The 14,961-nt window shown below is 41.3% G+C and overlaps 1 protein-coding gene across 34 annotated transcripts in view; it reads right to left on the bottom strand.

Moving 5' to 3' along the window:
• Nucleotides 1–14,961, bottom strand: part of UNC79 (unc-79 subunit of NALCN channel complex) — a 261,559-nt gene that overhangs the window by 47,517 nt on the left and 199,081 nt on the right. For all 34 annotated transcript variants that reach the window (XR_014811304.1, XM_084970070.1, XM_084970072.1 and 31 more), the window contains 6 exons: nt 14,237–14,377; nt 10,514–10,552; nt 6,788–6,900; nt 6,614–6,699; nt 5,596–5,769; nt 2,470–2,538 (listed from right to left, as the gene is read on the bottom strand). Coding sequence is in view for 33 of the 34 variants with exons in the window: in XM_084970070.1 (XP_084826196.1) it covers nt 2,470–2,538; nt 5,596–5,769; nt 6,614–6,699; nt 6,788–6,900; nt 10,514–10,552; nt 14,237–14,377 (622 nt within the window). In the remaining variant the exon portion in view is untranslated. The remainder of the gene's footprint in view (nt 1–2,469; nt 2,539–5,595; nt 5,770–6,613; nt 6,700–6,787; nt 6,901–10,513; nt 10,553–14,236; nt 14,378–14,961) is intronic.

The following is a 14,961-nucleotide window of genomic DNA, read 5'->3' as shown; positions in this document are numbered from 1 at the left end:
ACCTGGCAACAATAAGCCTTTCATCACTGTTAGTTATGATTGTATCATAACTCTCTGATGCTTTAATATTCCCATTTTGCAGCTGAGACTGTTAAGTAGTTGAGGCCACACAGCTATTGCATGAAATTCAAACTCAAATTCCAGGACAATTTTCCAGAGGGAGAATTGCTTTCTAGGGATGATAGGATTTTTATTTGGTTCCAAAACACTTCCATGCTGTGATTTCCATTACTTCTCAACCTCTGTGGTCCTAACTGTCTAAATTATAAAAGTTACACATGCTCAATGTGCAAATGCAGGACCAGTAGAAAGTACAGATAAGGAAATAAAAGTCATCCATAATCCCACCACCCAGAGATAACATTCTGATGTATTTCTCTTCTTCATCACACACCAGTTTACTCAGTTGAAATCTTACACTACATAATACCACATTTTGTTATGATAATAACAAGAAATTTCCAAGGCTATTTAATTCTTCATAAAAATCCATTTTAATGGCCACAAAAGTTCAGATTTTATTATACGTAACATTTTAATAAATAAGTTTTTGCATGAAATTTGCATTTGCATTTTCTTCCTTAGAAAAGATTCCCAGGGAGTTCCCATCATGGCGCAACAGAAACAAATGTGACTTGGAACCATGAGGTTATGGGTTTGATCCCTGGCCTCCCTCAGTGGGTTAAGGATCCGGTGTTGCCGTGAGCTGTAGTGTAGATCACAGATGTGGCTCAGATCTGGCGTTGCTGTGGCTGTGGTATCGGCCAGCGGTTACAGCTCCAATTAGACCGCTAGCCTGGGAACATCCACATGCTGCAGGTGCGGCCCTGAAAAAAAAGAAAGAAAGAAAAGATTCCCAGAAAAAGAATGACAAGATCAAAGGTTATGTGCATTTCGGGGATCCTTTTTCCTTATTGATACAAAAGCAAATTCATTATGTTAACTGTCCCTGAGGATAGGAGTTATGATTGTTATTCGTATTCCCCACAGAAACCATGTAGTGCTTTCCATACAGAGAACCTTAAAGATACTCTTTGAAATAATACTATCGATTCAGTATTCTTTGCTCTGTACAAATGCTGTTGCCTTGAAACACTAATAATGGAGGAAAAGGGATAGGAATACGTCTCTAGTTGATGTGTAATGCAGCCTTTTTGGTCAAAAAAAAAAAAATTCTGAATTCAAACCTATATAGAAACTTGCTCTTTTATCTAGCAAAGCAGCATGGTGAAGGGGCAACGTGGTAAAACAAATAAATCAAAAAACCTGAAATCAAAGGACCTAGGTTCAAGTCTCAAATCTTCCACTAACTAGCTATGTGACCTGGGCCAGACACTTCATCTCTTTGAACCTAGTTCCTCATCTGTAAATGAGCAGACTAGACCCAATGATCTCTTTGCAGTTTTCCAGAATAAACTATGAATCTATGAAAGCACAGTCAGGGTAAACAGTTGCAGGGGATGTGCTTTCTTGGTATATTAACTAGTAGCTATAAGCCGGTGCAATACAAATTTTTGCACTATTGCATATACTGCAGCCCAGAAATGTAGCCAGGAATTCAAAAGTGAATGAGACACAGTGCTGGGCTTCATAAATCTCACAGGCTCACTGGGGAAACCTCGGTATAATATAACTGCTAATAGAGAGCTCTACCAATTATCACAAGATCTGATATAGGAGGAAGTCGCTACAGAGACTGTGAGCTTTTTAAAATTTGAACGGGGTTCAAATTCTCATCTCGAAGAATGAGAGGTTCACTCACCAACTAGGATATAAAGCATTTCAGGCAAAGGAAACAGCCTAAGCAAAGGCAAGGAAGCATAAAATTAAATAAGATTATAAATATACAGCACAATGCCTGCCATATGGTTAAGTGCTCAACAAACAGCAGTTGTTTTGATGATGATGACAATGATTCTGAAAGTAGGAAGAAAGCATGAGTATGAGACTAAATTGGAAAGGTAGGCTTGCAAGTCAAGAAGTAGCTTTTTGTATGCTCCATTAAGGAATCTGGACATTATCTTAAAAGAAATGAGAAGTCATCAAATATTTTTAATAAGTGCAATAAGATCTGTGTTTGGGAGGATCGTCCAGCTCACAGTATGGAGGATGGACTGGTGGACATGACCCAGAACTAAGAGGACCAGTGATAAACAGTAATACTGTCATCTATTTACACTGGACACTTTCAAAGAGGCCGAAGGTGAAGCATTCAGTATGTGATTAGTGTTTCTTTAGTATTGCTACATTCCTGCTTTTTTTAGGTTAAAAAATAACTGAGGAGTTCCTGCCATGGCACAGTAAGGTTAAGAATCTGAGCAGTGGCTCAGGTGGCTGCAGAGGAACTTCCATATGTGGTGAGGGCAGTCATAAAAAGAAAACTGAAAATGACAAAAACTGAATAACCATAAAATATTTTTTTAAAAACCGGAATTACCAATCGGTTATGTTTTTCTGAAACATACATACCCTTGTAGCATTGGTAGAGGGTATCTTCAAGAGGCATATCATAATTCTCAAACTGGAATCTAAAGAACACTGTGAACAAACAAAAAAAATAAAAGTCAGTACTCTTCTTAATGCATCTTTTATTTAATATATTTCCTATAGCATTTATTTTAGGAAAAAAAAACTTGAAATATACCTGCCTCCTTACAGTTTTCTATGCCATATAATCATGTTGAAAAAACAATAATTCTCAGCTTTAAAAAATTTAATTAAGCCATTGAACAATACTGAACAATGAAATAATATTAATTGATATTAAATGAGTCCCATTCTAAAGAGGCATACTAATTTGTGAAAGGCAATGCTGAAAAGAAAAAAAAAAAACCTACTTAGAGATCAGATCTAACAGAAAACAGATTTGTAGTTGCCAAGGGGGAGGGGAGAGGGTGGGGGATGGACAGGGAGTTTGGGGTTAATAGATGCAAACTATTACATCCAGAATGAATAGATAACAAGGTCCTACTGTACAGCACAGGAACTACAGCTTATCTCCTGAGACAGACCATGATGGAAAAGAATATAAAAAATAACATATATGTATGTATAACTGAGTCACTTTGCTGTACAGCAGAAATTGGCACAACATTGGCACAATATTGTGGGGTTTTTTTAATTAAAAAAACATTAGTCTAGTCCAAATGAGAACCAGTTTCACCTGTCCTTTCTCTGCTACTAAAAGATATGACAAAAACCAGGGGAAAAGCAGTAAAATTTCTACAAGAGAAAGTCATGCCTCACAAATCAGAGTTGTACTTTGTCAAGATTCCACATCAAAACGTACTTTTAAAGGAATGTGCACTGGGGATGGGGGGAAATGTTACCACAAGAATAAGCGATGATATTATCTAACATTGTAAAATACATCACAATAGCAGGCTACAGTGAAATCTCTGAAGCTACTTAAATATTAATCTCTTTAAGAAAGTACCAACTAAGCCAGTGGTTCTCCGTGGACAATCCAGCAGCAGCTCAATTACCTGGAAACTAACTGGAATGCAATTCTTCAGGTCACACCCCTACTGGGCCAGAAATTCTCAGAATAAGGCCCAGGAATCAGATTTTTAGAAAGTCCTTCAAGGGCATTATAACACTGAAGTTTGAACTCCAGTCTCTACACTGGTGAACTCCAGTCTCTACACTGGTGAGAAACAAACTATGGAAAGTCTTTCAATGGCTTAATATTTCCCTCAGAGATTAAAAACAAAGTATAGGATGTCCAGAGAGAGTGCCCAGACAGGATCCAGCAGAGCAAGTTTTTAGATAAATTCTGAAAGCATTTGCAGGTACCTTCTAAGGGAATCACTGGTCTGTTTAATCTACTCAACACCCAGAGGAGGTGATATGACATTTACATTACTTTAAACCAGGGGCTGAAAACTGGCAGCTCGTCAGTTCCCCAAAGTATTTTCAAAGTCAGGAAATATCATCTTGGAAAATATGGGAAGATGGACAATAAGAGGGCTGCATTTCCACATAAGGATGGCCTGGAGTGGGGTGGCAGCTGACCCATTAGAAGAAACCAGTGCTTTCCAGTTCTCAGGGGTCTCAATTCTCCTCATTATCTTTTCTCACTCCACACATTAACCTTGCAGTCAGGGTCCCTCTGGGCAGGGCTGATTGTTACAAATTAGGCTTACCAATTGTTTATAGCTGGCAATATTTCCAACTGGTCTGTGTTCAAATGAAATATTTTGATTATAGCATCAGCCTATAAACATTTGAATTTGCCATGCCTGTCTCATCCTTTCTCTTAAATTGTGTGGCTCTTAAGCAATGAATGGCCCTGACTGATGAATCTGGTCCTAGGGAGGCCCTAGGGCGGACCCAAGTGGATGTGTTAAAATGCAGGCATTTGATTTCCTAAGAACGTGTGCACAAGAGCTACGTGCATACGTGGTACTAATCCTCTTTGCTTGGATTTATTCAACCACTCCAGATTTGTGGATAGACAGGAATCAGAGGATATGAGAGACTGTAAAGATCTCAGAATTCCTGATTTCCACAGTAATTTCAGAAGTAAAGCAGCACACATCAAGCTAACAGCCCCTGAGTTATCATCCTTACAGACCTTATTTGGGGGGGTCATATTTTCCAAATCTGCCAATGTGAAAAAAGGTATTATCAGAGGTGACTGGTTTTCTAAAAATGTTTTACATATGTGTACTATTCATTTCAGAAGTGGTGCTGCCAATGTGTAACTTCACTTGTCAGATCAACAAGTGATTCCTTTTACTGCAAGCTGAATATTTTTACCTGTGGTCTGGACAAAAAGCCTGTGGAACCAAAGAAGTTCAAAAACATAGCAATGGCCACTACCTTCTTTCTCCCTGCTATATACCTGAATGCCTTCAATTCACCCTTGCTCCAGAAGGACTCTAGGAGTCTGAGTGGAAAGGACACTAGATAGGGAGTCAGAAGACTTGAGTTCCAATCTACACGCTGCCACTATCTCTGAATTTGCAGTTCTCCATCTGGAAAATGCAAGTGTCAAAAAGGATGGTTTTTACGGATCTCTTCCAGCTTTGACAGTATATAGGATTCTGTCTTTGCCTTTAACAGGCTCATGTTGGAAATGTTCCTTAGGCTACCAGATTTCCAGCAAGGTAATTTTGCGTATGTATTCTTGGTGGGCGGTATGGCATGGGACAGGGGGTGAGGAGGTGGGGAGGAGGGGGTAGAGCAGCCAAATAGAAGTATCTTGGTACTTGATTCATAAACACACAAGCAAACACTTCCTTTTAGACAATTCTCTGAAGTTGAAGCTTCCATTACATGTCTGGTTTCCTTTTAGATGAGTCTACTTACTTATGTATTTAATACCCATTTGAGAAAATTTCCTAGATAAACACACTCTACTAATGTCTTCCTGAACTTTTAAATATTTTAATCAACTGGAAACATGAAATCACTAACTCAAAATGCCAATTGCATATTACTGTCATTCTGTAACATCTGGAGAGAAAACTAAAGAGTACTGTGGCTAACAGAGATTCCTTGTGGCTCTTTATGAAACATTAAATCACCCAAGACCCAGCTGGTCTGCAAACGGTAAGGAAGTAATTTTAAATGAAATCCCGGGTTCCTTACTTTCAAAGGCAAAACACAAGGCAGCTTGGCAAAAAATGTCTGAAACTGGTTGCTGATTGTGGTCCAGAGGCTACTAGGAGAATCCATGGGCAAAGCTTCCATGAACGTAGCAATGTTTTCCAAACAGCGTATCATAGCACCCCCTGCTGGTAAATTCTTTTTGTTATTTAGACCCTAAAAACACAAAAGCATAGGCAATCAACTGCTGAGAGAGAGTGGGGATTCATACAGTTATTTGGTGAAGGTAAGTTTTTTAAAATCACATAACCATGCTATAAACACGAAACACGTGTTGTGTGCCTACCATATAGGCCAATCACTGCACTTGCAGGAGTACAGAGAAAATACGACAAATCCACACGAACTTAGTGGGGGGAGTTGTGATCTTTGACTCAGTGTGAAATAGGGGCAGGAAATTAGAAATATCTCCCAAAGATCTACAATTGGCATTGGTTAACTGCTAAGAAGACACAGTGAATGATACTTCGCAATTCCACCAGCCAAAGATTATGAATAACTACCATGACAGCAGCAAAGACCCTACCACAATCTGCCAAGCCTCCGGGCTAATAAACAGACGCCAGGAGACCGACCGCCAGGTGACACAGCAGGTACGCATGCCTGCTGCAGAGGTGAGACTTGGCTTCAAGCCTCGCGATATAGCAAACGAGCAGCACTTGAACGCAGATCTCGCGATACAACAAACAAGCTGTGAGGCGAAATGGGAATCCAAGTCTCGCGATAAAAGCACGTCTTCCACCCATTTTGAAAGCTGGCGAGTTTTGCGGAGGTGGGTGGTCAATGGCTGGCCTTCGCAGAAGGGTCTAGAAACTCTAAGTAAATAGTAAGTCCATGCTAAACAGTAGTGTGCAACTGCCACTATACTCTGCATTGGCAATTTTTATTTTTTAAATTAATTTTAAATTATTCAAAGTTTAGTCTGACATTTTAATTTTAGTATTTATCTTCCTCAGAAGCGACTTCGGCAGGGCTTAGAGTGTCAGCAAAGCAGACCTACCTCCAAGAGCTGACTGAGAGCAGCAACAGAGCTCAGCTCATTGAAGTCCATCAGAGACGTGGCCAAGGTCCGTAAAAAAGTCCCATCTGGAAAGTCAACAGTCCGACTTAGGAGCATTCGGCTTTCAGTGGCTAGCCACGTGTGTGGTGTCTGGATTCCCCGCGGAGGGATTACCTTTGATGGTGCTCTGGAACAGCTGCGGGAAGATGCCGTTGGGAGCCAGCTGATGGAAGATACAGCGCAAGAACTGCTTGGCCACCCCCGCTGCGTTGCCGGGGACCATCATGCTGAGGTTGAACAGAGAGAGAGAGAAAAGACAAGGAATCTTGGCGCAACCAACATGAGTTTAGGTATTTATTTACCTCTTTATTCGTGTACACATCTCTTATAGACCATCTCATTGTCATTTTCATTAGTAAGAGGAAGTATCCTTCTGGGATGGAATCCCTGTTAAGAGTAAGTTTTTAGAAAGAGGGAACCGGGTAATGCCAGAGTTGGCCTCAGACTAATTCCAGCCACCCCAGTGTACAGATGACATTTCCCAGGTCCAGAGAGAAAAAGTGACCTACAAAGGCTACAAGGTCAGAGAATAGCGGAGTCAGGACTAGAGCCCAGGACAGGATTATCAGTCAGATCCTCCCAGAAAGTGTCCTTGGCTAAGAGAGAGGGCTCCTCTGAGGGAAAATGCAGGGAGGGGTATGTTCATTCCTGTTGGAAGATTTAGGAAGTTTTCCTGGGGCATCTGAGCTGGTACTTGTAAAAAGGTTAGGACTTTGATATGTGCAGTTTTCGCCTTTACCCTCAGCACCACCTCTGCGTGTCACAACAGGGAGCCAAGAGATGATTATGTGGTCCTTCCCCTTAGACCAAAGTATCAGAAAGGATGTTCCCAGAGGTGATTGTGGCAGAGTTATGGAAAGGAAGAAAGAGGAAATCAGAGAGCCCAAAAGGACAACTAGTAAAAGGTCCCTCTTACCTAAACTGTTTCTTTCTGCCTGAGTACCCTGATATGCTGGTTTGAACTTATAAGTCAAAAATGCTCTTCAGGAAGAAATGGCACCAAACTTTCACAGACTTTAAAAAGCCAGAGAAGGAAGGGACCTTTCCCAGTTTATTTTATGAAGTTAGCATAGCCCCCAAACTAAATTCAGATAAAGTTATTACAGAAAACAAAAACAATACAAAACAAAGAAGGAACATAAAAGACAGGCCAATAGTCTAACTATAGATAAAAAGAATGATTGACCATGACCAAGTGAAGTTTATCCCAGAAATGTAAAACTAACTTCATATTAAGTCATACTCAAATGACTTATTAGCCAATCAATAAAATTCAGTATATTAAGAGGCAAAAATCATAGTTATTTCAAAAGTAGATAACAGAAAGTGCATTTGATAAAATTCAACATGCATCCATGATAAAAACTCTCAGCAAACTGGAAATAGGAGGACATCCTCAGTCTGGTAAAGGGCATCTATGAAAACCTACAGCAAACATAACTAATGGTGAAACATTAAATGCTTTTCTTGCAAAAGCAGGAACAAGGCAAGGATGCTCACTCACATCTTTATTATTGTTCTGAAAGTCCTAGCCATTGCAATAGGGTGAAAAAAAAAAGGCATAAAAATCAGAAAGAAGTAAAACCATCACTATTTACAGATATGATTTTTTTTTACATACAAATGGCTTACATGCTAAGGAATCTAGAAAGTAGCTACTAAAGCTATTAAGTCAAGTTAGCTTATTACATTACAGTGTTAATACAAAAAAATCATATAAAGCAAGTAAAATGTTCATTGTAGGATCTAAGTGATAGGTATATGAGTGTTCTCTATAAAATTCTTTCAATTTTTCAATATGTTTAAAATTTTTCATAATGGAGTGTTGGGGAAAAAGTTTTAAAAAAAACTATGACTAAATAAGAGCATAAAAAAGAAGAGCAAGGAGTTCCTGCTGTTGTGGCCCCTGGGCAGTGCGGGTTCAATCCCCAGCCTGGGTGCAGTGAGTTAAGGATCCAGTGTTGCCACAGCTGAGGCATAGGTGGCAGCTGCAGCTCAGATTCAGCTCTGGCCCAGGTACTTTCATATGCTGCAAATGCAGCAAAAAGAGCGAGAGAGAGAGCACCAAACATCCCTAAAACCGTAAGTTTCACAAGTGCAATAACAACACCACTGTGTTACAGTTATAGGACAGTTGAGCTGTCATGCATATTGTATCACTTGGACCTCACAGCAAATAACCCTGTGGCACAAGAAGGGTGTGTGTTAGTATTCCTCTTTTATAAATGAGAAAACTAAAGCACAGAGTTACACATGGTATCCATTCCTGCTCTCCTCTGGTCCTTTCCATCCACTGCAACACACACACACCCACCCACCCACACCTTGCTGCTTAAAAATCCTTCAGTGGCCTCCCACTACTAGTAGAAGGAAGTCCAAACTATTTAATATGGCTTATAAACCCTTGTAATCTGGCAAACCAATCTAAGCAAGGGTCACATCTCTGTGCTGCAACCACACTGGCATTTGCATGGTCCTCCTGTAGAGTGTGTTCTTTACCACCTCAAGATCTTTGCACATGCTTTTCCCCACAACCTTTTTTTTTTTTTTTTTGCTTTTTAGGGCCACACCCACAGCATATGGAAGTTTCCAGGCTAGGGGTCTACACCACAGCCTACACCACCGCCACAGCAAGGAGGGATCCGAGCCATGGTCTTCAACCTACACTGCAGCTTGGGGCAACACTGGATCCCCAGCCCGCTGAGCAAGGCCAGGGATCAAACACATATCCTCATGGATACAAGTCAGATTTGTTTCTGCTGTGCCACAACGAGAACTCCTACAAACATCACTTCTAAAGGAAGCCCTTCTCTCCTTCTCCCACCCCTTTACCACTACCCAGACCAGATCAGGTCTGCCTGCTACATACCCACTCATCTCTCACCCAGGCTTGCCCATCTTAGTAAACGGCACTTCCCTCTACCCAACTGCTCAAAAACCTGGGAGTCATTCTTGGCTCCTCTCTTTCTCTCACACCTAATATATCAGCAAATTCTGTTGGCTCTGCTTTCAAAATATTTTTTGAATATCTCTCTCTCTCTTTTTTTTTTTTTTTTTTTTTTTTTGTCTTTTTGCTATTTCTTTGGGCTGCTCCCGCGGCATATGGAGATTCCCAGGCTAGGGGTTGAATCAGAGCTGTAGCCGCCAGCCTACGCCAGAGCCACAGCAACGCGGGATCCAAGCCGTGTCTGCAACCTACACCACAGCTCACGGTAACACCGGATCGTTAACCCACTGAGCAAGGCCAGGGACCGAACCCGCAACCTCATGATTCCTAGTCGGATTCGTTAACCACTGCACCACGACGGGAACTCCTAAATATATTTTTTATATGACCACTTCTTACTCCCTTGAACCAAGCCTTTATCATCTCCTATCTGCACCACTGAAATGGTCTCCAAACTGGTTTTCCTGCTTCCATTCTTGATCTGTTTTAAACACGAGAAGTTAGAATGATCCTTTCAAAGCACAAATTAAGTCATGTTGCTCCTCCCTCCCTGTTTCACGCTGTAAATGCTGAACTCCTTACTGTGACCTTGTGAGCTCCAGCCGGCCTGGCCTCCCTGGGCCTCTTCTCATGCCAGTTTTGCCCCAGTTGAAACTTAAGTATCTAGCATGATGCCTGATACACAGTGGGCCGAAAAGTATTTCTTGACTGAAGTGAGTGAACGTGGAAGTGAGGAAATGAAGCCGTGAACAGAAAATAAACAAGTACTCTCTGGAGCTGCAACTGAACCTAAGAAAATTCTCCCCTGGTACACACTCCAGTGTCTTAGAAATGGATGAACACGCACAAGGGACAAAAAGAAAGTGAGATTTGGGCTCGCTTTAGGATCTTACCTTTCTGCTTGATTAGAAAAAGTTGTGCTGGATGCCAATCTAGGAAATAAAGTAAACAGAGTCACATTAGTTCTTCAGTTTTCGTGATGAAATGCATGAGTAGTGCAGTAGGCCCCATTGCAGCTCCCTTTTTTTTTTTTTTTATTCTGTCTTTTTTTAGGGCCACACCTGTGGCGTATGTCAGTTCCCGGGCTAGGGGTCGAATTGGAGTTGTAGCGCTAGCCTACGCCACAGCCACAGCAATGCCAGATCCAAGCCACATCTGCAACCTACACCGCAGCTCACAGCAATACCGGATCCTTAACCCACTGAGCAAGGCCAGGGATCAAACCTGCATCCTCATGTATACTAGTTGGGTTCGTTACCACTGAGCCATGACGGGAAATCCCATGCAGCTCCCATTTAGATGGGAGACACATTAAACCACTGACAATTCCCTTGACCAGGGAAGAAGACCCACTCAGTGGTCAGTCTCCAGGGTTCAACTTAACCCAGTTTCTGAAATCTGCTTTCAGCACCAAATCAGATATCTCCATGGAAATGCACCCTGTTGAGTTAGTTGAATATCACCCAGCCAATCTACAAAAACTTCCTTTGCAGCCAGAGCAGACAGATATCAGAACAGCATTCAACTCTTTTCATCCCCATATTAATTCAACTCAAAACTCATTTCTTTGTGTACAACCTTAAACACAAACCTACCGCAAACAAACCTCACATTGTAAAAGCCTATAAGATAATAAAAAAAAGTAATAGTATTTGTCGGCAAATTGGTGGGTTGAAATGGCAATCGAGAAGAGAAACGCTATTAGGTTAAGTAATCTATATACGTAACGTCATTTTTGAAAAGTAATTATATGGTTCTATATGCATGGAAGTATTCCGTGTATAGAAAGAAAAAGACTAAATTGCTGGGTTTAGAAAAGAGATCCTGTTGTGGCTCAGGGGATTAAGAGCTGGACATAGTGTCCATGAGGATGCAGGTTTGATTCCTGGGTTAAGTGGGTTAAGGATCTGGCATTGCTGCAAGCTGAAGCATATGTCACAGATGCTGCTTGGATTTCATGTGGCTGTGGCTGTGGCATAAGCCAGCAGCTGCAGCTCCGATTGAACCCCTAGCCTGGGAACTTCCATATGCTGTACATGTAGCTGTAACAACAAAAAGGAAAAAAATGTCTTGATCAGTAAGATATTAAAGAAACAAATAAGAGGAGTGCTAAAAATTTACTTAAAACCGCAAGAGTGGAGTTCCCGTCGTGGCGCAGTGGTTAACGAATCCGACTAGGAACCATGAGGTTGCGGGTTCGGTCCCTGCCCTTGCTCAGTGGGTTAACGATCCGGCGTTGCCGTGAGCTGTGGTGTAGGTTGCAGATGCGGCTCGGATCCCGCGTTGCTGTGGCTCTGACGTAGGCCGGTGGCTACAGCTCCGATTCAACCCCTAGCCTGGGAACCTCCATATGCCGCGGGAGCGGCCCAAGAAATAGCAACAGCAACAACAACAACAAAAACACAAAAGACAAAAAAAAAAAAAAAAACCGCAAGAGTGAATTGAGTCAAGAATCCATTTGAAGACAAGTAGAAGGTCCAGCAACAAGTAATATCAGACACCATTCCCAATTGCTTTCATTAAAGGTCCTCGCATACTAATGACACTACAATGAATAGGTAAGCATTGGCAAATGAAGAAAACAGTAATTAAGGGTGCAGCAAATGTGATCTTGAAGGCTGTATCTAGAAAAAGGGATGGGTGAATTTTAAGAGGGATTTAAGTAGAGAGCAAAATACAGAAATCATATGGAAAGGCTTGGGTGGTAAATAATAGGAAGATGCTGAACTTACACTCTTAGAACATGCTGGAAATAATTCCTCTGGGACTAGGATAAATAAACCAAGTTTTCATGAGTCCACATTACCTCATCTGCAATCTTGGCTTGCAAGGAAACCCTGAATCAGGTGATTACTGAATCTGCTTTTCTTGGTAGGCTGGGTTGCTAAGAATGGTGACAGCTTGCTTTAATGTGCTCCCTGTGTTTTACTAGTCTGCCCAGAGAAGGTAGAGATTTAAAGATTTGTATGTAAAAATGCATCTGCTACTGTTTTTCCTTTGCTTCACTTCAAAGGTTCAAAGCTGTTACGTTGTTTCCAAACAAACAAAAACAAAATAAAGCTTAAACGAAAGAATTTTATCTTATCTCTCCATCACCCTGTGTTCATCACTTACTTTGCACATTGGCCATTTCTAAGTATCAGAGGTGGAATCGTTAATACCATCTCTGACTCTATACTCCTAAGGATAAACACCCCTAAGGATACTACAGAAAAGTCTGGGGAAGGAGGATAAGGGAGTCACGTAGTTTCGGGATCAAGGGGTTTTTAATGCTTCCCTGTTTGTCTTTAACTTGAAATCAGCATTTTTTTTCATTAAAAAGTAATTAAATTTTAGGAGTTCCCACTGTGGCTCAGTGGTTAATGAACCCAACTAGTATCCATGAGGATGAGGGTTTGATCCCTGACCTCGCTCAGTGTGTTAGAATCTGGCATTGCCATGAGCTGTGGGGTAGGTCACAGACAAGGCAAAGATCTGGTGGTGGTGTGGCTGTGGCGTAGGCAGGCAGCTACAGCTCTGATTGGATTCCTAGCCTGGGAACCTCCATATGCCATGGGTGTGGCCCTAAAAAGACAAAAAAAAAAAAAAAAAAAAAAAACAGGAAAAAAGTAATTAAATTTTAGCTCCATTATTATTCTCTTTCTTTCATATACAAGGATTTTGCAGAATCATTTTTCCTCCAACCTCCTCCATAGGGACTTTCCCTAAGAAATCATTTTTATCCTGAACTTGCATAGTACTTACCATACACGCCACTTATTACAGCTCTTAATCATGTCCCTACTTGGTTAGTCCACACATCACTGTCTTCTTCAGCAGCTAAGCCACAGAGCACTTGAGGATAAGAGCTAGGTCTAATGTCTGCAGACAGAAGCACCCAACTCCGTGCTAGCACAAATTGGAAATTTCATACATTCGTGTGGAATTTAATTCAGCCCTCTCCTATAGTTTCTGTATGCTAGGACAACAATTTTTTTAAACTAAATTTCAGCTTTACTTATATCCCTGAAATCCATCCCTGTTCTTCTAGCGTCCTATCTACTAAATGGAATTATCTTAACATGAAAATTCTCAAAGCAGCACGTTTCACCAGTCAGGGTGAAGGCTCTGTTCCTCCTTTTTCTGAGGCCAAAGTGTAAAACTGCTATACTTCCATTTATTCCTTCACATGAAAATCCCCCCCCAACAAGTTGCATAATTAAGTGAGCCACCCCAAGATTACAGATGCCTAGAGAACCCATTTTAAAACAAGCAAGGAGAGATAATAATATCAATAATATCTAAAAGTTACAAAGTGTTTAGTGTGAAGTATGCACAGTTCTGAGCACTGTAACATACATCAGCTCATACAGTAAGAGAAAACAGCAAACAGGAGGGTTTTCTTGTGCAGTTGCCTCCAGCTCCCCTCTGACACTGTGACTCATGACCCTACGCAGCTGTGGAATTCAACCCAAAGTTTGGTCCATTCAGCTTGTAAAATTAGTCTGCGCTGATCCCACAGGTAGCAAGCATCTGCAAGATGGCTGCGTGTTTCGCTTTTGAACTGGTAGTTTTTGTTTCAGGACGTTGATGGAGTAAGGTCCTTCCTACCAAACAAAACAGAAGCGGACATTCACCTTCCCACAGACTGCATGATATCCAGCAACAGTGGGGCTGCCAAGTCTGGGCTTAAGTGAATGAATGTGGAGAGGACCACGATGGCCAGCCCGAGGGTTTCCTCATCGTATTCTTCAAGAATGGCCCCACAGTCGTGGCATCTGCAGAGAAAACAGAGGAATGCCTTCCATGAAAGCTAGATGATTTCAAGTTATAAGTTGATGTAGCCATTTTGGGTGCATCTCGGGAAAGCCCTCCAAAGGCGCTCAGTGGCCCAACTCTAACAGTAAATAGGAAACTCCTGTACCACCCTCACTTTAGACACAGAAGTAGCTTACACACAGCAGAGATGAGGAAGCTTCCTCTGATCACAGGAAGTATTCTTTCCATTCATAAGTATTTGGTCTGTACATGAATTATTCCTCCCTTTTACAGTGAGCACCAGGTGGACGAACATTTTGAAGCTTCTGGTTGAGGGATTTTATCATGCATGTGAAATTATTGTTAGGGATAGTCAATAAGTAGATTTTTTTCATTACCAAAATTAAGAGTGAAAAATGTCTAGGCACAAATGGAAGTTTTCTTAAGCTTTCAAACTTAAAAATGTTCTGTTTGCAGGTGAGAGACAGAATAGTCTAGTCAGTAGAACCCTGTGGAAAGCCTAGGGAATCTGGACCACAGTCCCTTCTCCACCCCTCACTCAGATCAGTTTTAGGAACTCACCATGCCTACTGAGTGTGTCTGT

This window comes from Sus scrofa, chromosome 7 (assembly GCF_054392235.1).
Source record: "Sus scrofa isolate SSC_HxYL_T2T_F1_AM1 chromosome 7, Sscrofa_HxYL_maternal_Yorkshire_Landrace_v2.0, whole genome shotgun sequence".
Classification (NCBI taxonomy): Eukaryota; Metazoa; Chordata; class Mammalia; order Artiodactyla; family Suidae; genus Sus; species Sus scrofa.
The sequence above is the reverse complement of the archived record's forward strand: the minus strand, read 5'-3'. Positions and strand labels throughout refer to the sequence as shown.